Source organism: Mercurialis annua, linkage group LG7 (genome assembly GCF_937616625.2).
Source record: "Mercurialis annua linkage group LG7, ddMerAnnu1.2, whole genome shotgun sequence".
Lineage (NCBI taxonomy): Eukaryota > Viridiplantae > Streptophyta > Magnoliopsida > Malpighiales > Euphorbiaceae > Mercurialis > Mercurialis annua.
This window is the reverse complement of record NC_065576.1, coordinates 1,239,035-1,266,656: the sequence shown is the minus strand read 5'-3', so window position 1 is coordinate 1,266,656 and position 27,622 is coordinate 1,239,035. Positions and strand designations below refer to the sequence as shown.

Sequence of the window (27,622 nt, the reverse complement as noted above, 5' to 3'; positions counted from 1 at the left end):
TTTTCATAATTTTTCTTTATTTATTTTTCTTTCTGAAAACTACAAAAAAATATATAAAAAATTATTTTAAGAGAATTTCATATGTTAAATATATATTTTATACTGTATATTGTACTCACTACGTCCTACTTAAGAAATCTGTTTTTGTTACTCATTTTTAGAAGACATAAATTTATATTTTATCCTTATTACTTATTACTTTTAGGCTTAAATGCATAAAAAATCACCAACTTTTGCGTATTTTTGGTATTTAACACGAGCTTTTAATTTTGGCATAAAAATACACGAACTATCTGATTTTTGCAATAATAACTCGAACATCAATTTGGGCATAAAACGACATCGTCTCGCCCCTAAAACAGCACCGCTTTTGCCTTAAAACTACATCATTTTTTGAAAAAAAAATGCAAATTTGGTCTTATATGCAAAAATTTGATAGTTTATGTATTTTTACGCCAAAATTAAAAGTTCGTGTTAAATACCATAAACATGCGAAAATTGGTGATTTTTTGTGCATTTAAGCCTTACTTTTATGATTAATGATAACTTTTTTGTCAAAATTAATGATAACTTCAACTATAACTATTTTGTAAAGTGTGTTCAAATGTTAAGATAGAGAAAATATATAAAAGGACAACTTAAGAAATACTACTAACTAGACTTCTTCAATAAAACATTATAAAGTAGAATATTTTAAATTAAACATATAAAATATAGAATTAGAATTTTTTTTTAAGTGGTTCGATCAGCCGTGATTAAAACGATTGAATAATAAACCAATTTAGATTCCATTTCAAAACAGAGGCCTATAGAGAACGTAAATGTTGGTGTTAGCGCAGCAGAAAATAAATAAGAGAAGATAAAAGAATCACACAAGATTTTTTACGTGGTTCGATCAATGCGATCTACTCCACGGCAGAGAGAGAATTTATTCTATATGTTTGTTGTGTGTTTACAATAGGGTCATCACCTCTATTTATAGTGAACCCTTAAGACACAATTTAAGTCCTAATCCAATAAGAAACTAGACTATAAATCCTAAAAGGAAAACAATGCTAAACAAAGGATTAAGTATCCTAATCTAAATAGGAACAATATATCCTAATCCAAATAGAAACAATATGAGCCATAACTCAACAATCTCCACCTTGGCGAATACACCCAACAAGATTAATCCTGAAACCTTCTTCAACAAATCACAAAGGCCACCAAATTGCATCACAGAATAAACTCTCCACCTTAACTTAAAATTACTCCAAAGTCAAAGTTAACCAAGACCAACTCTCTCTCTGCCATCCATGCCCCTTAAGGGCCTCATGCACTGCGTACATTAACCAAGGCATATGCTTCTCTACTCTGCACTGACTCTTTATACGACTGCGGCTCATCGGAATCAATGATCTCACTTATTGCCAAAGCATAAGCCATAGGATTAGTATCAACCGTATCAACACAATCCACATATCTCATTGGTGTTCTGATTTGCCTTCTTCCTCTCCTTATTGCTATACTATCTTCTACCACTTCTTCATTAGGCTCGTTTATAGGATCAGTAGTAATCCTATTTGGAGCTACAAACTCCACCTTCTGGCTAGCACCCAGATCAGTTTTTCCTGCAAGATCACCAAGTTCCTCTTTCTGGCCAAACATAGTAGATTCATCAAAGGTTACGTCTCTACTAATAATCAGTTTTGGAGTTCTATCCATCTCTGTGCACCACAGTCTGTACCCTTTAACTCCAGTCGCATACCCTAGAAATATGCATTTCATTGCCCTCGCCTCAAGTTTACCATCATTAACATGAGCATAGGCAACACAACCGAAAACACGCAAGCCAGAATAATCAGAGGGTTTACCATACCATACCTCTTGAGGTGTCTTCAAATCAATTGCAGTAGATGGCGATCTATTCACCAGATAACAAGCAGTGTTAACTGCTTCAGCCCAGAAACGCTTTGGAAGACCCGCGTTTAACCGCATGCACCGAGCACGCTGTAGTAGTGTTTGGTTCATCCGCTCTGCAACCCCATTCTGCTGTGGCGTGTACCGTACAGTGTGATGCCTCACTATACCTTCCTTTCTACAGAAGTCATCGAATAATGCATTGCAAAACTCTAACCCGTTGTCCGTCCTGAGTGTCTTGACCTGTCTATCAGTATGTTTTTCAACCATGGTCTTCCACTCCTTGAACCGCCCAAACACTTCATCCTTCGATTTCAGAAAATACAACCACACCTTTCTCGAGTAGTCATCGATAAAGGTCACAAAATATTTGAGTCCCCTGTGGGATTCAACCCGAGCAGGACCCCATAAATCCGAGTGAATATAATCCAGGATGCCTTTCGAAGTGTGCCTTCCAGAAGTGAATTTCACCTTGCGTTGCTTGCCAAGAATACAAGTTTCACAGAACTTCAGCTTCCCCGTTTCCGCTCCTTCTAACAACCCTTGTTTACTCAATATGGATAGCCCCCTCTCACTCATATGACCTAACCTCTGATGCCACAACTCGGTTTTACCATCATGTACCTCCAAGGACCGAGCAACCGCCACAGTTCCCACTACTGCACTTCCTGTGAGAATATAAATGCCGTGTTGTAGCACACCCTTCATCACAGTCAATGCACCTTTAGAAATTCTGATCTGTCCATCTCCACCTGAGTGGTTGTACCCTTGCTTGTCAAGTGTACCCACAGAAATCAAGTTCTTCCGCAATTCAGGAATATACCAAGCATTAAATGTTCTAACCATACCATCATACATCTTGATCTGAACAGAACCACTACCCTTGACAGCAAGCTCCTTATCATTCGCCACCTTTACAGTGCCATTCCACTCCTTGAAAGAATTAAACAATTCCTTTCTAGAAGACATATGATAAGATGCACCAGTATCTAGGACCCAGGTACTATCAGAACTTGATGTACTCACAGTCAAAACATCACCGCTTTCTTCCTCATCAGAACTCTCCTGTACCACAGCTGCATTAGCATTACCGCTTGATTCCTTGTTTTCGCCACCCTTTTTCAGCTTCGGACAATCTCTTCTAAAGTGCCCCTTCTCCTTGCAGTGATAGCATCGTCGTCCATTAGACTTCGATTTGGAACGCGACCTGTTTCCTTTCCCACCATCTCTCTCATGACTCCTGCCCCGACTCACCACAAGACCAGAAACCGATTCCTCCTCATTAGAGTTAGAGACCTTTTTCTTTAGTTCTTTGGATTGCAAAGCATCCTTTACATCACTAACAGAAATCGAATCTCTACCATATAACATTGTATCAACAAAGTTTTCATATGAACTGGGCAAAGAACATAAAAGAATGAGGGCTTGATCCTCTTCTTCAATCGAAACACCAACACCTTGTAAATCTATAACAATTCGATTGAAGTTATTAACATGATCTCTTACCTGAGTATTTTCCGTCATCCTCAATGTATACAAACGTTGTTTCTGATACAACCGGTTTGTAAGAGATTTCTTCTGAAACTTGCTCTCCAACGCTCCCCATAAAGCATCAGCAGTTCCTTCACCGATAACCTCTCTCAACACCTCATCAGAAAGACTCAATAGAATCGTACTATGTGCCTTTGACATAATATCTGCCTTCTCTCCCACAGACAAACCTTCCGGTAAATTGCTTTCTCCTCCTAACGCCGCTACGCATCCTTGTTGAACCAAAACAGTCTTCATCTTGACTTTCCACAAAGTAAAGTCATTCGAACCATTGAATTTCTCAATATCGAATTTATGAAGCGACATCTTCAATCAACAAAATACCTAGAATCTCAGATTTGAAATCTAGGCTCCGATACCACTTGTTAGCGCAGCAGAAAATAAATAAGAGAAGATAAAAGAATCACACAAGATTTTTTACGTGGTTCGATCAATGCGATCTACTCCACGGCAGAGAGAGAATTTATTCTATATGTTTGTTGTGTGTTTACAATAGGGTCATCACCTCTATTTATAGTGAACCCTTAAGACACAATTTAAGTCCTAATCCAATAAGGAACTAGACTATAAATCCTAAAAGGAAAACAATGCTAAACAAAGGATTAAGTATCCTAATCTAAATAGGAACAATATATCCTAATCCAAATAGAAACAATATGAGCCATAACTCAACAGTTGGGATAGAAATTCCATTCCAATTCCATAATTTGAACGTATTCGTTTGATGGCTCTTTGGAGTCAACAAATTAGACTTTGTGTAGTTGGACCTCAAACGTGAAATTGCGAGTTGGCTGCCTAGCTAGCGCAGACTTAATTTCTTTGAGAGGTGATTTTTGAAGCATAAATGTGTAATATAATAATGGTTTAACGGCGTTAAAAGATATAGAAAAAAATCCACCTTTTATTAATTAATTAATATTTTTAAATTTTGTAAATTTATTTTGATTTCATCAATTTGTTACGTTTGTATTTAATTTGATTTAATTATGTCTATGTGACATGTTTAACCGATAAAAACATAAGATAATAATTTATCACATCCCAGCTAACATGATTTAATGAGTTATTTTTTTTCTCACGAATCTATTCAATTTAATGAATCACTAATTAAATAAATTGATTTCTTATTTAATTGTAATATTAAAAGCATGAGATGTAATGGAAATTATGACACACTTGAAGAGGTTCGCATCAATAATCATAGTATTTTTTTAAAGGCTAAAATTTCCATTAATAATAACGAAAATTACATGAACGGTTTCTCAACACATTGAATCAACTATTCTAAAAAAGATGACGAGAGCTGTAAATATACAGTCATCGATTAGGGCTAAACTAACCATTAAAAGTCACCCAAATTTATAAGCTAAAATAATTAGATCTAATAATTAAATCTATATTTCCTGATCTAATAATTAGATCTAATAATTATATATTTGATCTCACTTTAAATGGAGCATCTATTAAAATTGCAGTGAATTGATAAAATTCGAAATTTTTAACTTTTACATGAAATGATTTTTTTTTGACTTTAAATATATTTCAAAAAATTAAATGATTTTTCAAGATTGTTTTGTAAATAATCAAAAAAATGATTTCCTCATCTAGGCCCAGAAATGGAAAAAGCTAAACCAAAACCAAAGCAACAGATTTCAGTCAAAGAAAGACTAATGGGCTTAGCACTTGCTACCTGACTATAATATTGGTGGACTGGGACTTTCTATTCAGATTATCATTCTATCTCTATGAAATGTTTTTAAAATTGCTTGCAAGATTTTTTTTTTTTTGATAACTTGCTTGCAAGAAAAATCAACTGGCTATTGAAGAGAAAATGCAATTCAGGAAATATTTGAACAATAAATAAAGTCGGGTTAAACAATCATGAATGGTACAGAACCATATGTTTAAATTTGGTATTAAAATTTCATTTCGTACTAAAGTGGTAATAAATATTTAACTTTTAATTTATTTCAAGTCAAAGTAAATATTTTTCATATCATACTTTCAATAAATATAAAAAAAAATTAATTTTTATCTCAACTTAAAGTTTTAATTAGTGATTGTACATTTTAAGAATATGTTACTACACAAGCATCACATACATCAAATGGCAACTCATTCAAACATGGCAGCGTATTATGAAAATATCTTACCAACGAGCTGTAACTCAAATGGTATAAGCGCTGGACAAAAACTGTTAAGGTTGTGAGTTCATTTTTTCACACAAGCGCTCTCTCTTTCCAATTATAAAAAAAAGAATATATTTTTCTCGTCACACTATAAAATTAAAAGTGGTGATAAAACGCCAATTTTGACATAATTTATTTTCATCATAGACAACAATTCAAGTTTTTGTCTAGTAATTGGCTACAATTGAAATATTTAACCACAATAAGACTAAAATTGTTTATAAAAAGATTGAGCCATAAATGGAAATTTTTTGAGTATTATGTATCAATGAAAGCATAAGACTATTACGTTTGCATATGAAGAATTTTCATTTCTTAACAACAAAGACACATTCCAATGGTAGCAGCAAACTCTATAGGCAGTGTATTCCCACACAAATACAAAATTAGATGGGATTTTTAGACAAATACCCACAAAACACCTATATATTCTCAAGTATATCCCTTGACCAAGATCTATTGATTTTTACGATCTAACCAAAATTTATAGCAAAAATAAACTTTTTGAGTTGAAATATACGGTTTCTTCGAATGTTTGGTCTCTGTGATCGTGATTCCGATTCTCTCAATACAAAACTTTGTCTCTTCTCCGATTGTGATTCTGATTTCATTGATACGGAAACCGACACTTTTGCATCCATGAGAAACACTAAAAGTACTGCTTTCAACAATAACAGCAGTGATAAGATTGTTACCGTTGTCAGCTTGCCGTCAACGGCTGTGAGACCATACATAACTCTTCGCATCTAATATTCTTATTTCACGGATTCAAGGCCTCGACGTTGAGATTGTATTCATTTTGTGATCATTGTGTGATATTGCGACTGCTCTGTTATTGTGATTAAGAAACAAATTTACGTTTTTGTATTTTGATTGTCGTAGTCAAGAATCTGTTACTACATGGGGTGAACTCAGTGACCTTTATGTTAAAAATGATTGAAATCACTAATAAGCTGATTAAAATGTTTGTAAAATATGAAAGAGTGAAAGATGCAAGCCTGGTGTTTGATAGAATACCAAAGAGGAATATAGGCTCCTGACATTTGCTGATAAACAAATATGCAGAGAATTAGTGCATTAATATTATCCAATCTAGTAGGATTTTGGTTTAGATATGTTTAGTTATCTTTATATAAACTATTGAAATATAATTGTACAGTTTAGTGCATTTTGTTCATTGTTTTCTTACTTTTTTTGTTGCTAGTTGGTCTATGTAATTTTGTATATAATCTCTTTAATGCTCAGGTTTTCGTTTTCAATTGTTGATCAACTTATGCACCGGTGGAGTATTATGGGTTAGTTACTTAGGTCTTAGTTTCTTTCAGATTTAGTTTACTATAAGTTCGCTAAGAGTTTACTGTCAGTCAACTATCAGTTTATTTAAAAATCAAATTACTATTTTTTATTTTTAAATTATCAAATATTAAATATTAAAATGAATTATTACTTAGTTCACTATAAGTTCACTAAGAGTTTATTAGCAGTCAACCATCGGTGAACATAAAAACCAAATTACTATTTTTTTATTTTTAAATTATAAAATATTAAAATGAATTATTACTTAATTTACTATAAGTTCACTAAGAGTTTACTAACCGTCAATTATCGGTGTACTTAAAAACTAAATTACTATATTTTTATTTTTAAATTATAAAATATAAAATGAATTATTACTTAATTTACTATAAGTTCACTAAGAGTTTACTAACAGTCAACTATCGGTTTACTTAAAAATCAAATTACTATTTTTTTATTTTTAAATTATAAAATATTAAATATTAAATATTAAAATGAATTATTATTTAGTTTACTATAAGATCACTAAGAGTTTACTAACCGTCAATTATCGGTGTACATAAAAACCAAATTACTATTTTTTTATTTTTAAATTATAAAATATTAAAATGAATTATTACTTAGTTTATTATAAGTTCACTAAGAGTTTACTAGCAGTCATCTATCGGTTTACTTAAAAACCAAATTACTATCTCTTTATTTTTAAATTATAAAATATAAAAAAATTATTACTTAGTTTACTATAAGTTCACTAAGAGTCTACTAGCAGTCAGCTATCGGTATACTTAAAAACCAAATTACTATCTCTTTATTTTTAAATTATAAAATATAAAAAGAATTATTACTTAGTTTACTATAAGTTCACTAAGAGTCTACTAACAGTCAGCTATCTGTATACTTAAAAACGAAATTACTATATTTTATTTTTAAATTATAAAATATGAAATGAATTACTACTTAGTTTACTATAAGTTCACTCAGAGTTTACTAATAGTCAATTATCGGTTACTTAAAAACGAAATTACTATTTTTTTATTTTTAAATTATAAAATATTAAAATGAATTATTACTTAATTTACTATAAGTTTACTAAGAGTCTACTAACAGTCAGCTATCTGTATACTTAAAAACGAAATTACTATATTTTATTTTTAAATTATAAAATATAAAATGAATTACTACTTAGTTTACTATAAGTTCACTCAGAGTTTACTAACAGTCAACTATCAGTTTACTTAAAAACGAAATTACTATTTTTTTTAAATTATAAAATATTAAAATAATATTACTTAATTTACTATAAGTTCACTAAGAGTTTACTAACAGTCTACTATCGATTTACTTAAAAACCAAATTAATATCTTTTTTATTTTTAAATTATAAAATATTAAAATGAATTTACTAACAATTTATCCAATGTTCACTATTGATTACCCAACACCCATTCATTTTCTATTATTAAAAAAATTGCTAACCATAAAATATTATTGCTTAGTTTACTATTAATTTACTTAAAAAACAAATTTACTAACACTTTATTAAAAAAGAAAAGTTAGTGTCATGAATAATCTTCATGTTGAAAACTTATAAACAAAAATAGCAGCCAATATTCATAAGTATAGAAAACAATCCTATACAACAAAATAATCCAAACAGAACAACTAAAACTGAAATTCATATACTAGACAATCACAAGTTTTAAAATTAGTAACCCTTTAGTGAACTGTTAGAAACTATTTAGTAAAAAATAATATAGTGAAGGAGATAGAGGGAGGAAAACCATAAATTGTTTACAATTTTCACATTAAACAACACAAAAAAGGGTTATTAAGTTTTGCTTTCTCTACCACTCTGTTCCTCATGCACTCTCTGTGACATTTTATCAAACAATAAATATGCATCGGTTAAATAATAGATATACAATTATAAACTATGATCCATCAAATTAACAGGTACCTACATGGCTACATCAAACATCAAACTAATTTGAATTATGAACTATGAACCACTAAAAATTCAGAACTCCATGTAATCAAATAAAGCTTACCATATTTGCACAGTACCATCCTTCTTTGCTCGCTTAGTCAGCAACACATTAGAAAAGCTAACCACGACATATCTCAATTATAATAACATCAATTATAACAACAGAAGAACAATTCTACATAAATCATTATCCAACACAACAAACTAACTACATGCAATTATCTATAACAGAATACATTAAAATACCCAATAAATTAAACAATCAAATATTTCCAAATTGAATAATAATTACTGAACATTTACCAAAACAACAATAGACTAGATTGCCTTTTATTATTAGAAATTAATACCTCTAACATCAGCAGCCTCCTCTTCTTGCTGTTTGAGGTGGGTAGAATTCAAAATTCATTATTGAAAACAGCCTCATTCCGATGAACGGCAGCCGTAATTGGTGGTAGAGGCGGCTGCTGCGGCAAAGAGGAGACATAGGTAGAAGAATAGAAGAGACACTTCAAAACCTGTTAATGAAAAATGAGATTGGAATTATTATAGCGAGAAGAAAACAGAAATCGTATTTGTCAACACCTTGAATCGTAAAAAAATCAAACAAAAACGTAAAGAAATAAGCACGGTGAACTGTAATGTATTTTGACGAGAAAAGGGTGCGGGTCGTAATAGTGAGATTATTTAGCACTTTAACGGTGCTGGGCCTAATTTCCTCAAATTAGATCCCACTTATAATAAACAATTAAAAGCTCTATATAATTTAGTATCCGTTGAAATTATATATATATATATATATATATATATATATATATATATATATATATATACTTCATGAGTTCTACAATTTTGAATTGCTGCTTGAGCTGAAATCTCTGGTTCTTTTATCATCTTCATCCTCACCTTTTCAAACGCTGAAACGGTAGTTTTTGTTAGAAATAATACTATTGTTGGAGTCTCATTCAACGAGTTAAATATGTTTTGCTGTTACCGTACTATGTCTATTCTATAAATGATTGAAATATGAAGATTGTAAAACGATTATCGAACTATGTCTTTTATAGAACGGTTTTCGAATTATAAAAGATTTACAAAATAGTTATCAAATTAGAGTTTTTTACAAAATATTTACCGACATATTGCCCAGTTGTACATCTTTGCATCGTCTCATCTATTTATAATTAGTAACCGTTTTGCCAAAGGCTATAATCCGGTAATTGTTTTATAATTTTTTATAATACAATCATTGTTGTATAAAAAAATTCTAGTTCGTTCACTGTTTTGTTAATTTTTTATAATTCAGTAACTATTTTATGGAAGAAAAGAACTATATTCTAATAGCCCTAGAAACATTTAACCTCATCTAATCGCTTAGGCGATCGATTATTTGACGCGGTACCAAATTATCTATGATCAAAAGCTTTAAATTCGATCACCTCTCCAATTTAAAAAAATTAATTGCAATAGATAAAACAAATTTATATTTATTCACGCTTGAAGTCCAATAATATCCTCGTGTGACTGTGTGAACAAATGGTCAACAATTTTCCTATTTTATTCTATATTGTACGAAACTGAAACCAGCTGAAATGGAAAACGACAAAAATGTATTTACACAAAAATATATTATAAATGTAAAAATGTAATTTTCACAAGCTTTCGAAAATGGAACGCCAAAATAAGTACTCGATCGACAAATTTCCGTGCAATATAACATTTTACTATAAAGTTTATGGGACAAAAAATAAAATCAGAAATAATACTCGAAAAGAAAAACAAAGGGTTTTCATTAAATACCTTATAGATAAGCAAGAACTGGACATTTGTTCAATCAATGCTGAGAATTAGGAGAATCAGAAGAAGAAGGCATATCTGAGACAGCAATTTGTTCTTCCTCTCCGTGAATTCTCGCCGGAATACTGTAGCCTCCGCCGGCCAATCCCTGAGGTTCAAATCTACTACCAAAGATGAAAGACTGACTAAAATCCTGTGGCCTATGGTGGTCTGATGATGCCATTGATAGATCATTCCAAGGTCGAACCGAATGCGCAAAAGTGGACTGAAGGGTTCCCCGCTGAGATATTAATGCTGACGAGTCTTGACCGAGCAGCGCTTGTTGCGTCGGCAGTGACGGGTGGTTAAACGAAAAACCGCCCCCGCCCCCTGCCCCGCTCATAATTCTTTGAAACTCATAAGCTGAATTTGCAAAAAGATTGTGATTATTTGAATTAGTATGATCATGATGATCACCTAAACCTTGATCTTGAAAAGAATGAAGTGATAAACCAAGATCTTGGCTATGATAATTTACATTTCTTGAAATTATATCGGTCGGATAACTCTCGAAATTCATCGATGAATTTAAATTCGACGAGCTTGTCGGAAAAAAAGACTTCATCGTATCAGGAATAGCATCAGAATTTGGTGCAATAAAATTGGATGAATCATTACTTGGATTATGAAAATTATACCCTGACGATTCTGACTGGTCACCAATATTCCCCAATTCATTAGAACCAACAACATTACCATCATTATTATCAATTGGATTCCATGGCGGAAGCTGAGCAAGCTTATCAATGGCGGATTTCGCCTTCTTTATAAGCCAATCAACAGCTTTACTAGGTCTATCATAACCAAGCCTGTCTTGAACATCATAGAATTGTATTGCAGTATGAGCAGACAATCGAACCCGACGGTCTCTCGGACCTTTCGCGGTGTAAACCTTGCTGTGTCGATCTTTTCGGCCAGTAGACCGAACAATGTGACCGCCTTGAACTTGAACTATTTCGCCTCCGGCGCCGCCTTTCATGGTTGTTTTTTGTCTAGGTTTTGCATTTTCTTTTATTAAAAGTTGGTGCTTTTCTTGATTTTCTTGAATTTTTACAATTCTTGAAATTTTGCAGGCCTAAAATCAAGAAAATCTTGAACTCTTTATTTGGTGGTAGATGCTCTTAATTTGGTAATAGAGTCAGAAATTTAAAAGCTGAAACTTTCTGTGAATGCTGATCCCAATAAACTCTGACATTACCTTCTCCAGATTCCTTAATCCAAATTTCACACTAGATAAGAAATAGTACTAACCCACCCACCAAAACTAAATCTTGATTAAAAGTTTCTAAATATGGAATACTTTTTTTGGGCTTGAGCTGAATTATGTGAAAAAATAGAGAAAAAAAATTGCTAAAATTTTCTAAATTGGGAAAAAAATAAGTGATTATGTTTTTGATTTGAGATAATGAAGAAGATTAGGGCAGTAGAAAAGGAGAAGAGGAGAGGGCAAAAAGGGAAAGATTTGTTGAAGGTAGTATGGGAATTAAAGTAGAAATAAAGATCCTAAGGACCTAATTTTGGCCTAAGAGAGATGCTTCTGCAAAGGGTGGCAGAGTTTGGTTAGAAAGAGAGAGTGAGTGATGAAAGATATTTTATTATCTCAACAAACTAATGTAATAGTAACATACCAACTCTTTGGACTAAAGGGTCAATTTGGTCCTTTAACTTGTATTTTTTAGTCAATAAAGAATAAAATTGTACAATACGAACATGTTCAGGGAACAGAAATGATATGATTTTATATTTAATTGACCTTAAAATAGATAGTATTGTTATCAACAAACTAATGTAAATGATTCTTCATTTCAATTAAAAATAATAATTAATTTAGTTTTAGTTAAAATTAGTAAATTTTTAACTAAACCGGACTGTTAATTCACGGTTTTTCATCCAATAAAAGTTAATTTTCTTTTTAACTTAGAAGCAAAATATTAAATAAGGCCAAATTTATAATTTTAAATAAAAACACACTTCAAATAGGTATTTTGAATAAAAATATCCTTAAAATAGATATTTTGACTCGTTTTATCCCTTTAATTTCAATGTACAATAATTTATTGTCACCTTAGCTCCAATTATTTTGTACCATCTCAGTTAAGAGGGTAAAAAGAGTCAAATTAGCCAAGTTGTGAGTGTTTTGTGCAAAATTGTGAATTTGTTCTTATTTGATATTTTATGCTAAGTTGAGGGAGAAAAATAAAATTTTGTTGATTTTTAATCAAATAGGCCTCAAACTATCCTTACACAATAAATACAAACCTTGCCCTCTTTCTTTTCTATTATGAACATTAATTAGAAGTGTAGGTGATGAGCTATAATGAGAGTTCGTGGCTAAAAAGATTACTGACCATTTGAGCATGGGGAATAAGTTATATATGCCCCCTAATGTTTATAGCGGGAGCACAACTTAATCCCTAATAAATTTACAATCTCAAATAAACACTTAATGTTTTGAAATTGGCTCGTTTGTATTCCTAAGTGTGACAGTATAACGATTTATAGACTATACTACTTCTTGTCTATAAAATATGTGAAAATGATATATTTAATCCAATTGTGTCCAAATAAATTTTTTCTGTTCATTTTTAATATTAACGAACCACGTTAAATGGTAAATTTTGAGATTTTATTAGAAATTGAAAGCTAGTGTTTGCCAATTTTAAAGACCATATAAGCAATAAGGAACCGTCTTTATAAATTATTGATAGCATTACACCTTTTTTTTATGTAGATAGAATTCTGACTAATAGAGTTTCAGTTTGTTTAGATATTAGTTATAGAGGCGGGATTTGAACCCACGACTTCTAAATGTACTTGGAGATATTTTAACTATCTAGACTAAGTCTACACTGATAACAACATTACACTCGGAAGCCCAAATAAACCAACTTTAAAACATTGAGTGTTCTTTGAGATCGAAGATTCATTAGGAGCTAAATTTTGTTCCATTATAAATACCAGGGACATATTTGACTCTTTTCCTTTTGATAATGATGTTCCGTAGCTTTATATAGTAATTTTCTTTTATTTCTTGCTTTTTATGTACTTTATTTTCCACTATTCAGATAAGTGTGGTTTGGTTTCACTAAAAAGAAATGACAAACATCCGTCTCATAGACAAATTTTCTCAACTTCCTATTCACTATTTTGTACCAACTCCAATTATGATTCAACTAAAAATTCTCCTTCACCACTTTATATATTTATACAATCAAGTTTTTTTTTTGTGATATATAGTTAGCTGTTAGCATTTAATTATAAATATTTTTATTTTTATTGACAAAATTCAAAGCCGTCTAAAAGTGTACCTAAAAATTTAATGAGATCAATGTAAGGTCAAAACTTTCTTTAGTCAGGTTGAATTATGTGTGGCATTCCTACATCTATATCTATTCTATAGTATAAAATTGGGTTGAAAACACTGTAGAAGTAACAGTGAACTGGCGCTTTTGCCCTTTACTAAACCTAAAAAACCTTTCATGCCTTTATTTCATTTCCTTTTCTAACCATTCTTTCCATTGCTAATTACACTTCTTAATTCCCCATTATTTTTCAATTGTGTTTTCTCACATCTGTTCTTTTGTTCAGTTTGGTTCAGCTTCGCCTCTTTATCAATCATTCCGATCGTAGATTCGTATGAGCATCACCATTGTCCATCACTATAAGGTATTATTGATAATCTTGCACTTATTTTTTTCAATCGAGGTTGCTTTTAGTGGGTTTTTTTTAATGATAAGGTATTCTTTCTTTGTCTCTGTATTTTAGGAAAAATTGTTCTTGCTTAAAGAATCTTAGAATCTGGGTTTGAAAAATTTGTGAAATTTAGTATCAGTTTTTTATTTGATTTAATGTGTTTTATCATTTATAACTCATTTTTAATTGCATTCATTTTTACTTAGAATTTTGTGGCGGATGATGCTAATGCTAAAAGCGAGGAAATGCTTTGAGTTTGAAATTTTAAAACGGATTAAAAGCTCAATACCTAGCTCTGTTCTCGCTTCAATCGTTCTACTGGTAATATAAGAAGCTAAATTTATAATTTTCATGCTTTTTAATTGTCGATATTTTTACTTCTCTTTATCCTTATTGAATTTTGGAATTAGGGCTTATCTAATCTGATTAAGCTCATTGTTATTTTTTATGTAGTTGATCAGTTAAAGCTCTTTTTTTTTAGATAAGAAGCAATCATATTTGAATGTTTATCTGGAAAGCCTAAGCTGGAAGTCATTCGACTAACTCCGTTGAGAAAATTAGCACAAGTATGTATGTTATACTTTATCTATTAGTGAATTTTTAGCTTTGTTACATTTTTGTTTATTGTTTGTCAATTTTACGCAATGATCCGCAATTACTTGATAGTTGAATGAAATTGTGGTTATATATTTCATGTTCATATGTTTACAGATTACTCTTTTTAAGGAGGAATTGATGAAAAAACAATTATTTCACCCGGTGTGATGACCACGATTTTCGGGTTTGAAGCCTCCAACATTCTATTTTTTTAATTGTGGAGTTTCATTTTCTTAAAATTTTGTTGTGTTGTGTTGTTCAGATTTTTTTCAGTATTAAATTGATGTTTGTGGATTCTTTTATCATATAGGATGATTTTTCACGTGTAAAGGACTTCAGACTTCTGCAAAGCTAAATCTTCTTTGCTACTTACAAAAGTTAGGTGTGAATTTCTATTTATATTTATGAGGCCAACTTGATTCAGTTAATTTGCAAAGCCATAAATCTTCTCCCTAGGTCAATCCTTCTATTTCTCCTTCATTTTGTAGTGTTTGCTCAATCTCTATGATTCTTGCATAGTCAGTATACGTCCATTCCATACCAAATAAAGTTTAAAACCATGAAAACAGATCATTCATAGTTGTAAATTAATTTTGAAGGTACAATCTTTACGGATGTTCACTTCTAGGTTGGTTTCTTCTTATCTTTCTTTTTTTTGCCAATCATGAAGCTAATAAGAATTATTTATTTATAATAGATATTGAGAAATTTGATAGTTTATATATTTATTAAAATAGATTATGTCTTTGTATATTGAGAAAAAAAATTCTTGCTTCTAATACACCTTTAACTATAAATCTGGAACGCGAAACCTGAACTAATTAAATTTCCATATGTTTATAATTATTTTGTTTTATCTTAAAGTTCGTAATACAATTTCTGGATTCATTCTGAGTTTTTATGTATAGATGTGCTCGAAGAAAAATAGAGAATATGAGATTTAATTAATTTGGTTAATCTGATTTCGTAGAAATCTTCAATGGCGAAGAAGTTGTTGATTTTGTTGGTTTCAAAGACTATTTAATTAGAGCAAACAAGTTTCTTCACTTCTTTGAGTAAATGAATCAAACAACAAACTGTAGTAGCAATTTGAGTTTGTTGAGTTTTTGTTTTATTTCTTCGGTTTTTTTATTATAAAATTATAGGGGCAAATTTTCTTATGATTTGAGTTTCTAATATTGCCTTTGCAGCTTAAAATATCAGTTTCAGGAATTTCGCAGTAACCACCTAAGGGACTACTACATCTGAAAAACAAGGCTCTTTTTAAAGAGGTGGGAATTGCATTATGCGGTTCTATTTGTCAAATTCCGTAGTTTAGACGTGCAAAAGGTTTATTTGTTCAAATTATATACATGTTTGAGATATATAAATACGTGAATTACATTGATGAAATGTATAAATATGTGAATTATATAGATTCAGTTGTGGATACGCACAAAATCCATCATCTCTTAGTACTAAGCTCTTGGAAGACCAAAACTGTAGATAACTTAAGTGTTTATACGACTTTTAGTTAAAATATTTACATATTCATTTGTTAATTGTTGTAGTTTAATTAAAATATTAACTAATTCCGAAGCAACGCGAGGGTTACGTACTAGTAATATATAAAATGAAAATCTGAAAATCTAATAATTACTTTTCTATATAAAATATTTATTCGACACGAAATTATAGAAAATTCTGAAGAATTACAATTATTTGTTTAGAATTTGAACCGAAGAAAGAAATAGTAAGGACATATATATATTACCTATTTTGTATCTTATCAACAATTTTATAAACTAATAATTGCCCTAAGTCTACAGAAGGATGAAAATGCCAAAAATATACTAAAAATCCCTTAGTTCAAAGATAAAAAATACATTTTTCTTTTTATCATTCTCAACTTTCTATTTTAACCTATCCAAACCCATTACCAAAATTTGCAAGGAAACTAGAATGGACAAAATAATTGAGCCTAAAGCTAGCTAGTAATTAAGATTGTGAATATATTCTAATGAAGCATAAGTTTGTGTAAGAGGACCACCATCAAAATCAAAAATCAAAGAAAACTTTTATATGCCTCTTAAGAAGTAGCAAGATGCACCGCTACTATTACTACACAATATAATATAACATCGGTTAATTGATAAATAAATGCATAGAATATTCTTGCCTAAATTATTCACATTTCCTTTTCATAGAAATGATGAAGAGTTCTCTTACACCACTTGATATTCTTACTTTCTTTTTTATATAATAATATTTATAAAATCAGCCGCCCATGTTATCATGTTTTGACACGTGGAATTCTTCAAGAATTGATCGGTGTTTTAAGAACTGAACCAGACCCGATAATTCAACTGATTCACTTACAATCTAAAGATCATTACAATCTAATTATTTTTTAAACATTTGTTAATACAGTTCAACTTTTTTAAACCAAATATCCATCAAATGAAAAGCCAGTTAAACTGTGAAAACCATATAATTTTACATTTACTAAATAGACTGGCCTATTTTTTAAATTTTTTTCATTTATTTACTAATAAAAGACTATAAATGTTCAAATTTTAAAATATTTATTATGGTGATTTAGAAATAAATATATAATTTTTTTTTTAACTAGTTGGTTAAGTCGGTAGTGAAAACTGGAGGTAGAGGATGAGAGTGAGGGCGGGCGCCTCCCTGCTAAACCCTAGTACACTTCTTTCTTTCTTGTTTTTCGCTTTTTTCGATTCCGTAACATTATTAAGCTATGTCTTTCTTTTGTATATTTTATGAACTCGACTTTTAAAAGATTTCGATAACCTAAATATGTTAGAACATAAAGCGGAAGCATGAGATGATTGGGACAAAAGGTAGGAAAGAAAGGTATTAGAAATCGTGAAAGCAAAGGAAATCATCAAAAATGTATGCTAGTAGTGTATACTACTCAATACTTCATTTCAATATTATCTAGGCCTAATGGTATAAAAAACCCAAACCTTTATGACTTGTTGCAATTATATCCAAACCTTTTAATTTTTGCAATAATATCCAAATTGTATTTTTTTGTTGCAATAATATCCAAATTGCATTTTTTGTAGCAGTAATAGTCAAATTTATGGCAAAATTTGTTGTTTTCAATTAAGATATTAGGGTATTATTATGTTTTGATGTATAATAATATAGTCAAAGTCCCAAAAAATGGAAAAAAACTCAAAAAATTTCACATAAAAAGTGCAATTTGGATATTATTGCAACAAAATAATACAATTTGGATATTATTGCAAAAATTAAAAGGTTTGGATATAATTGCAACAAGTCGTAAAGGTTTGGGTTTTTTTTGCCATTAACCCTATTATCTATAACTTTCTTACTCATGTCACACTTCAATCAAGCTTTTTCCACATGCCTCTTATGGTTTGAAGCTTCATATGCAATCATAACTCATAAAATTTAGTCAGGAGCGACCTTTAAAATCAAAAATTCTAATCAATAAGTTTTTTTTTTTTTTTAATACCAATTAGAACAAAATATTGAATCAAACTTTCTTTTAAAAAATATTTGCGCCTCCGATCAGAGACGACGCATGGCTTTGCTTATACATGGCTTTGTCATGTAATCGTACGTTTTATCTTTTTTCTTTTAAGTTTGTCTTCAATTATCAATGACTAATTCATCCAACAAATATCAATGACTAAGTGTTAAAAATTATCAATTTATACTTCAAAGAACAGACTGATTGTGAAACAAAATGCAACTAGAAAAAAATATTTGAATAGTTGGTAAATTAAAATTTTTGCGGATTAGATAATTAGCCAACTATTTTTACAAAAAGCCTTGAAAAAATTAAGAACAATTTTATATAGTTCGGTATAAAATTACACCTACAGATCTTCCACTACCTTTAGAGTTTTAACAATTTAGTTCTCAATTTAGATTTTTCAACGCTCAACTCCAACCAATACACTTGCTAATTGTATGTTCTTATTTCGCCAACGCCATATTCTTTTTAATATTTACTTTATTATATATTGGATCATATGATATTTACGATAGAAAAGACTTTTCTTTATAGCTATACAGGTCTCGTCATGTATGACAAATTTCATTGATGTAATGGATGATAAAAAAAAAGGGACAATGTCATAAAAATTCACAAACTTTACACGTTTTTTCAATTTAATCATGTTTTTTAAAAATTCTCACAAAAACACCAATTTTTATTTTTCGAAATCATATACGGTGCTAACATGGCACTCATCCATTAGTGCAATTTGCCGAGGTACAAGTCATTTTAACCAATAAATGAGTGACACGTCAGCACCGTGTATAGATTTGGAAAAAAATGAAAGTTGGTGTATTACTATAAGAAGTTTTAAAGAACGTGATTAAATTGAGAAAACGTGTAAGTTGATGACTTTTTATGACATTAACCCTAAATAACCCTGCATTTAAGTAATTTTGTAAAATGTAATAAACATTTTCTCGATGATTTTTCAAATTTTCTTATACATTGATATTTTATTTGCTCTCTAAAGTTTAAGCACTAAAAGAGAAATATACAAGAAAAAGTGAAATTCATTGATAAAATAATATCTAGCTATTAATTTAGAGGCCGAATTTTTACAGATAATAATCCAACTCCCCATTGATTATTTGAAGCTTGCCTATCGTTAACTAGTCTAATTATGTAATAGCCTGGGACCATCCTTAATTAAACATCTATGAAATAAATTGTTCTACTTCTACATATGAAGGAACATTACTCGCTATATATGACTAATATTTCTCTAACATCTATTTAATTATAGCCCAACCATCTTGAAATTATATTTTGATATAAAATACTGTTCAATAAAGACGGTTTGGAGATTGCTTGGGTTCGTGGCTATAGAAATATTATTCTTGAAATATAGCAAGTTGATTGTCGATGCTCTTATCCAAGATAATATAATGGTGAACGCTAATATCATGCAGCTCAATATTATCTGAAGTTACTTCAATAGAGATTGGCAATTTTGCATTCGTCATACTTATCGTGAAGGAAACTGTCATGCGGATTGGATGACCAGTCATAGCTTCTTGCAGGACATTGGTCTTGTCGTATTTGATCATGCTCTGAAAGAGATCATTAGACTCATGTTAGATGATATTATTGGGGTCTTGCTCCCTTTTTTATGTGTAAATCTTCTTAGTTTCTTTGAATGTAGAAAAAAATATACTTTTATCTTCTAAACTTGACGTAAATTATCAATTAAAAGTGAAGCGCATGACTTTGAAAAAAGTATCATCAATTTGACATATTAACTAATATTACCTTTTTAAATGGCGGTATTTTAATTAGAATTGAATGATTTTTATTGATTAAATATCCTTATATTCCATTATTTTATTTTATAATTTAACCAAATTTGAAAATAAGAAAAAATTAAATAAACACTAGGTAACAAGTGGAGTGAGCAAGCTAGTTGAATTGATGTTTGGTAACCATTGTTGGATATGTAGTGACAGAGTACAGCTAAAGATAGAAAGGGACATAAAGAGAATAGCAATTTGCCAAGTAAATAAGGGAATTACTTTCCAAAGAATTATTCTTTTATTTGTTTATATCAACAACTTTCACCATCACAATCCCAAAAAAAGAATTTTAAAGATGGTATTGGAAAATTTCAAACTAAGCTAGGGATTGGCTAAGCAGTGACCTCACTTGGATAAGAACTCCACCTATGTTGTGCTTGCTTGGGATTATGGCCTCAATGAATCGAGATTGTGTTCGACTCGATAAGAATTCATTTTTTTAGTCTAAATGGCTAGTTCGATTCTGATATTAATGATTTATTTAAATTAATTGAACTTGAATTTAGCAGCGTTAGCTTGTTTCTGTTCATTAATAGGCTCATAAATACATTTGGTTACGAGCCCGTGATCTATTTCATATATGAGTTCGATTAATACCTCCTAAACTGACTCACATTTGAATAAAATGATATAATTTTAATTCCAATTATACGATTCTCGGTTAATTAATCAAATTTAGTTGGTGTTCGTTTTCTAATGTTAAACGAGTTTAGTTTTGTATATCACTTAAATGAACGTGTTTGGATACGGTTCATTTAGCATCTAAACGAGTAAATACGAGTTGAACCCGAGTTTAGCATAAAAATTATAAAATTTAAATGATTTGTAGTCTGAACTCGGTATTTAAAACTCAAACCAAACATCCTCATTCATGTTTTCTCAAAAAAAAAAACATCCTCATTCATGTAACTAAAATTCAATTTTGGCCCGTTTACCGCCCTACAGATTCATGTTTGAAATTAAACCTTAATGCCAATAACCCCTTTGCAAGTGACTGTTGGCCCGGTTGGCCACAGTTCACTGTGTATTTGCATGAGGGCGTGGGTTCGGCCCACCCCTCTGCCAGCCAGTGGGCTGAAAAATTATATTTCTTAAAAACTTAACACTGACAACTAACACCTAACTTAGTGTAATTCTATCTTTGACAAAAAAAAAAAAAAATAACCCCTTCATAGTTAAGTTATAGCACTACTCTATTGATAACTAAGTTTAATTTGTATTTTTCTTTGTAAGAAAAGATCTAACATAAGGTTTAGTCCATATAAATCCCTAATTTTTTTTAGCCTTTTAATTAAGGCTAAATAACTAAAAAATGCCAAACCTTCCATGAAAATTTCACAAACGTTCAAATCTTTCAATTTTATCCAATTTATCCTGAAACACATGATTTGGTTTTAATTTTGTCCAATTATGTAATTTTGCTCATGTGGCACCCACGTGGCGCTGATGTGGAACAAAATCATGCATTTCAGGATAAATTGGATAAAATTGAAAGGTTTGAACTTTTATGAAACTTTTATAAAAGGTTTGGTTTTTTTGTTTATTTGGCCTTTAATTAATTAAACTAATAAAAGGACAAGTAGAAAACTATAATTCACATTAGTTGCGAATTGGTTGGTTAGGTATATAAGCTTTTACTTTCCAAAAAGGTTGGGGAGAATCCATTTATATGGAGACATGCATGACAATAAGTTAAACATCCTTTTCAAATTAGACTTTGGGCTTAATTGACTAGCTAGTGTTTTAGTAAAGTATTATATTTAATTAAAGAATAATAGATCATAGGAAAGTTTTATCAATAATTATCATTTTTTTGGATTAAATAACATTTGAATAGATAATTTTTTTTAATAGAACCATTGAAAGAGTTATTGTTAGTTATTCATGAATTTTGTATACAAGTTTCTATAATTTTTGAGATAATAATATAATAATAATCAAACCGAACGAAACTAAAAATACTTATATATATTAAAAATTAGATATTTCCATTTTATGATCATAATATTTTCAAACTATACTACATGTTGTATATTAATGAATTAAGGTATGTTTGAATTTTAGATCGAGTCTTTTCTCTTATAGCTTCAAAGTAACCGTATTTTTTTTTGTTAGGATTAAAATTAGACATTGATGTGGACATTATAATATACAGTCATGTGTTGTTGCATGATTGGTCGGTATTCCAATCTACCAAAAAATAAAAGTTGATAATTAATATTGCCAAGTTACAAATTTCGTGTTGTAATTGCAAATCATATGCTAAAATTTGTGATTTAATTTGCAATTAATCCTAAAAAAATACATCATTTAGCCTTAAAATTAATTTGTGCAAATTCATCACTTAACTTTTCCAGCAGATGATAGCAACTAGACTAGCTAGACTGTATTGTCTTCATCTCTTTTTATTATTGGAACCGCATGTTCTTTTACAAACTATATACATTATTAGGGTACTCTCAATTTCATTCAATTGGGTCCCTATTTTGTTGGCTGTTATTAGGGTACTCTCAATTTTATTCAATTGGGTCCCTATTTTGTTGGCTGTGAAACCATGCGCAGTCAATTATGATCAATGTACAATATGCAATTGATTTTGGATATGAGTAGTCAAATTATCCACATCCTTTACTATAGGTGAATGCGGCTGGAAGATAATGACCCTCCACTCAATTAGGGTTTTAATTTGAGTTGAGATGAGTCCAAATATGGTTAAGATAAACCTCTATGAAATCAATTCTATAATCTGAAACTCGATCACCCTCTACTCGATTATATATATTTATTTAAAATAAATTTTAGTATAAAAGTAAAGGTACTATTGAAATATGTATAATTAATAGATTTATGAGTTTATCGAGTTGAATATTTTGGTTTTTAAACTCAATTCGGCAATTGAATCAAATAGCCCAAACTCTACTCAGAACTAATTTCAGATGTATATTAAGTTTTTCTTACATATAATTGAGGAAGGGGAACGGTAGTAGGAAAAAACTGAACCCACAATTTTAATAAGCGTTGCTCAATGTTTATGCCAGTTAAATTATAGTTCAATTGAGCTAAGTAGATTGAAGCCACGACCTTGTTAAGTGTGTTTCAAGTTAACTCTGGGTATCTTATAAATTATCTCCACTAGGTTAAATATGAGTCTTAATTTCTTCTGTTGACTCATGACATAACTCATGACATAATTCAGATGGTTACTACAAGGCAAAGTATATATTTCCAATTATAATAAAGTTGATAAACATAGCAAGAATTTTTTATATATATATTTTAGTCCAGCAATTTAAAATTTTAGGTCAATAATCTCCATTAGAAAATAAAATTCTAATTAATTAAAATACAAATTTTATAAAATTTGATAGATAATTTCTTAAACTTCTATTAGTTGACGTAGCGAAAATAACAGAACTAGTCTACTCCCATTCTATCTTCTTCACAGCTCACTCCCATTTCTCGTAATTTTAAAAAAACCCTAGCCGTCTCTCTCTTTGAGAAACCTCTCAAACCCTAGTAAGTTTTCTTCTTTTTGTCATTTGGGAGGTGGTTTTTGGCCATTCTTGGCCTAAAATCACCTCCCTAATCTCTCATATTCAGTCTTTTTAGCTTTTTTCCATAGTTATTGTCTTTAATTTTGAATAAAATTTCTTTCTTGGCCATTTATGGTCTAGATCTAGAAATTATTTTCTATTCTAGTATCTTAATTTCATTAGATCTGATCTAATCGAAATTAAGAGTAGTTTTTTTTCATCGTTAGAGATGAAATTGTTTTTTGCGATGCAAGCGACTTGGATCTCTAAAACAATTAGAGCCACCATCTTACGATGGATTTCACCAAATATCGGTATGTTTTGCGTCAATATCGATGATGTCTTTAATGTTCAAGAGAAGAGATATGTCACAGAAGGTGTGATTAGGTACTTTAACGATGAAGTTATAGCTGCTAGCTGTAGCAGTCGTGCGATTAAAGTTAGTATTATCATGGCAAGCGAAGCTAATCTAATTCCCTTTATTTTAAAGGTTGTAATGGATGCCTTCAACAACAACTGTTTGCTTTGTAATATTATCAGTTTGATAGTAAATGACTACTTTAGCTTAATTGAGATGCATAAATGTTGTTTTAATAGAAAATTTCATGTGGTAGCATATGACTATTTTAGTTTATCTAATTGGTTGGGGCATGTCCCTCCGATTATCAAATTCTATGTATTGGCTGATCAATCAGCTTTTGATTAATAGAACTTTTTATCTCAAAAAAAAAAAAAAAGAACCAGTGAATTAATATCAGACTATAGCTTGTAAAACTTATTGATTCCAATATGAGTTTCAAAAATTAGGCATCCAATAATTATTGATCCAATTGAATGTGAAAATTAGAAAATAAATTAAAAGTCATTCTATATCATTCAAAAACTGCTTATATTAGAAATTGCCTAAACCAATGGGAGTTGGTATAAGTGGTAAGCGGGTTGGTATCGCTTAAGCAAGGTCTCGGGTTCGAGTCCTTGTGAATGCAAAAAATTCCCACTGAAAGACTCCCCCACTATGTTAGGTGCGCGACATGGGTCGGATCCGGATTAGTCAGGGCGAAGCCTTGAAAACCGGATGAGCTTACCAAAAAAAAAGAAAAAAAGAAATTGCCTAAACCGCACACTTTGTGCTTGGACAGAATTACGAAACTGACACTATCTAGATTTTCCATTCATTTTCTCCAAAAACTCCAATTCTGCATACATACTCATCAAATTTTCATATTTTATAGATTAATTTTGCATAAAGATAAATTAAGTTACTAAAATAATATTTTATTATTAATCAACGAGACTTATTATTTTTTTAATTTATTATTTGAATATAATTGACACATGTCGTAAATCACCAGATAAAACTAACAAAAGTTTTGAATAAATTAATTTATTATGGCTTACTATTTAACTTACGGGTATCGAAAAAAAAAACAAAAATTTATGAATTTACTTGTGTTCATGATTTATAAAAAAAAGCCAGTGTGCAATGAAATGAAAAGTAGGTCAACTTGAATGAGCATTTCAAAATCAAGCAGCTGTAAAATTCAGACAAAAAACTAAAATCTTCTGGCCTATCGAATGTAAAAGATTTCTTAGGTTTTAAAGATAGAGATGCCTTGAGTAGATAAAAAAAAACTAAATAAGATACTAAAAATTCTCATGCATAGCATGGCCTACTGCAGAGAAGAAGTAAGACAAAACAAATTGGCAGTTGCTGTAATGAAATGTCTATATTCATCATTAATTCTGCATTTATTTCTCAGAAAATCTCAAATTTTTTGATTATCTTGGATCACGCGCTTGATTGGTGGCTTTCACGTTTTACACAGCGAAGAAGATGATCAATATATATATTTGCAGACACAGTCTAGTCAGTGTCCGATGTTGTCCTTTTCTAGGACTTCAACTTCAACTTTTTATTTTGTTTTTCTCTTCTCATTCATGCAGCTCCATGCTCCATCACAGACCACTTTGCTTTATTTCTCTCACTCGATTTGAGTTTCACAGATAACGTATGCTAATTTTCTTGCTCATATAAAAAGTATTTCACGGGTTTTTAATGTAAAATGTTTATATAATGTTTCAAGACTTTAACATAATGTTATGTCGCGTTAATACCATTTCAGCTATAGTTAATTGGTTCATTAATCTATTGTTCATAACTGCAATTTGGTAGTGATTTTTACTAAATTGGTAGTTGGATAATTGAATTTTCGAGTTATTTTAAAAAAGAATATCATACTTCTATTTGTTGTTTTAGGTCATCAAATTTCAATTTAAAAATATATTAATCATTTCGCTCAAAGATGATATTGCCTAATTGAAATGTGAGTTATAAAATGAATTTAGATAATCTTATATTGTTGTTGAAAATAAAATAGTACCTTATGTTAGTTAATATTGATTTGGTTTGATGAATAATTTATTTGGTTTGGTTATGATTTATAATTCAATAATTCGGTTAACAAATTATCTAATTTCTAATACTTTTTTAATTTATTTTTGGCTAAATTGCTTAAAAAATCATAAACTTTACAGTGTTTTTAAAATTTAATACGAACTTTTAATTTTGATAATTTTGGACACTAACTTTTTATTTTTTGTAATTTTAAAGACCCATCAATTTTCCATTAAAAAAATACTGGTGTGGACGTCGGAACAATGTTTATTCCGGTGTACACATCATTATTATTTTGACAGAAAATTGCTCGGTGTATAACAGTGATAGTTCATGTATTAAATTATCAAAGTCAAAACTTTGTGTTAAAACTGCAAAATACACTAAAGTTCTATTATTTTTTAAACAATTAAGTTTTTATTTTATCATTATTTTTTATATTTGTATCCGTAAATTAACCGGTTAATTCAATCAAATTGATTTTACATTTTTAAGATTTTGATTAATTTAATTATATTGATTTCAGTAAAAATTGATAATTTTATCGGTTCAATTAAAAAAATAAAATACATCAATTAAAAGTATGGAAATGACTGCACTCAAATGTAAACTTTAGTTTCGTTTAATTATAAATTTAGAGGAACCATAGAAACTCAGATTCTTAGACCTCACTCAGTTTAGTTTATAATAATTTTTGATAAGTTAACTTCTCGGAAAATATAGTTTCTTAGAATTCAACTTATCAAAAAGTTCAATATAAATTGTTTGTTTCGATTTTTATTTTTCATAAAGTATAAACTTAATTTGAATATAATATATTAATTTTTAAATTAAAAGACATAAATATTATTTTATACTTTTACAGAATAAATATTATTGATTCTTGTCTTATAATTTAAGTACTATTTGAGTGGTTTTTAGTTATTAAAACAAAAGAAATTAATATTCTATAATTTAATTATGCACAATATAAAAATTATCAGTAATAATATTAAATAGAAAATAATAATTTTATTTTAGATAATAATTACATGAAAATAAAAAAAGTATTATTTACATTTAGAAAATATTTTAAATTCTAAGAAAATCGAACTTAGATTTTATTAGGAAAATGCCTTTTCTAATAAAAAAAAAAGTTTGACTTACGACCGGAACATGAAGTAGACAAATTGAACCAAATAAGCAAAATAGATATAATATTTCCCGGAAAATATCCAATCACACAATGTTCCTACTAAACTATAAATGTTTGAATTAGTAAAGTTTAAGTTCAATTTAGGTCAACTTATTATAAAATGGGAAATATGCTTGATCGC

At 29.8% G+C, this 27,622-nt stretch overlaps 1 protein-coding gene and 1 long non-coding RNA gene across 4 annotated transcripts; one reads left to right on the top strand and one right to left on the bottom strand.

Annotated features, from left to right (window-relative positions):
* Positions 1 to 8,652: 8,652 nt before the first annotated feature.
* On the bottom strand, positions 8,653 to 12,332 carry LOC126657619 (transcription factor TCP4-like). Of its 2 annotated transcripts, none has more exons than XM_050352330.2 (2): positions 10,725 to 12,332; positions 8,653 to 9,442 (listed from the first exon to the last, which is right to left on the bottom strand). In XM_050352330.2, exon 1 carries the CDS (start codon positions 11,737 to 11,739, stop codon positions 10,759 to 10,761), a length of 981 nt encoding a protein of 326 aa, XP_050208287.1. In that variant the 5' UTR covers positions 11,740 to 12,332; the 3' UTR covers positions 8,653 to 9,442; positions 10,725 to 10,758. The 2 variants fall into 2 exon arrangements, with proteins under 2 accessions (XP_050208287.1, XP_050208285.1); XM_050352328.2 differs by lacking the exon at positions 8,653 to 9,442 and adding an exon at positions 9,711 to 9,841 and having other exon boundaries at positions 10,725 to 11,831.
* A 1,849-nt stretch (positions 12,333 to 14,181) lies between these two features.
* On the top strand, positions 14,182 to 16,481 carry LOC126654891 (uncharacterized). 2 transcript variants are annotated; one of them, XR_007632783.1, is made up of 6 exons: positions 14,182 to 14,426; positions 14,660 to 14,774; positions 14,935 to 15,019; positions 15,165 to 15,234; positions 15,361 to 15,432; positions 16,241 to 16,481. It is a non-coding gene; the product is annotated as an uncharacterized LOC126654891 (long non-coding RNA). The 2 variants fall into 2 exon arrangements; XR_007632784.1 differs by having other exon boundaries at positions 15,361 to 15,678.
* The last annotated feature ends 11,141 nt before the right edge of the window (positions 16,482 to 27,622 follow it).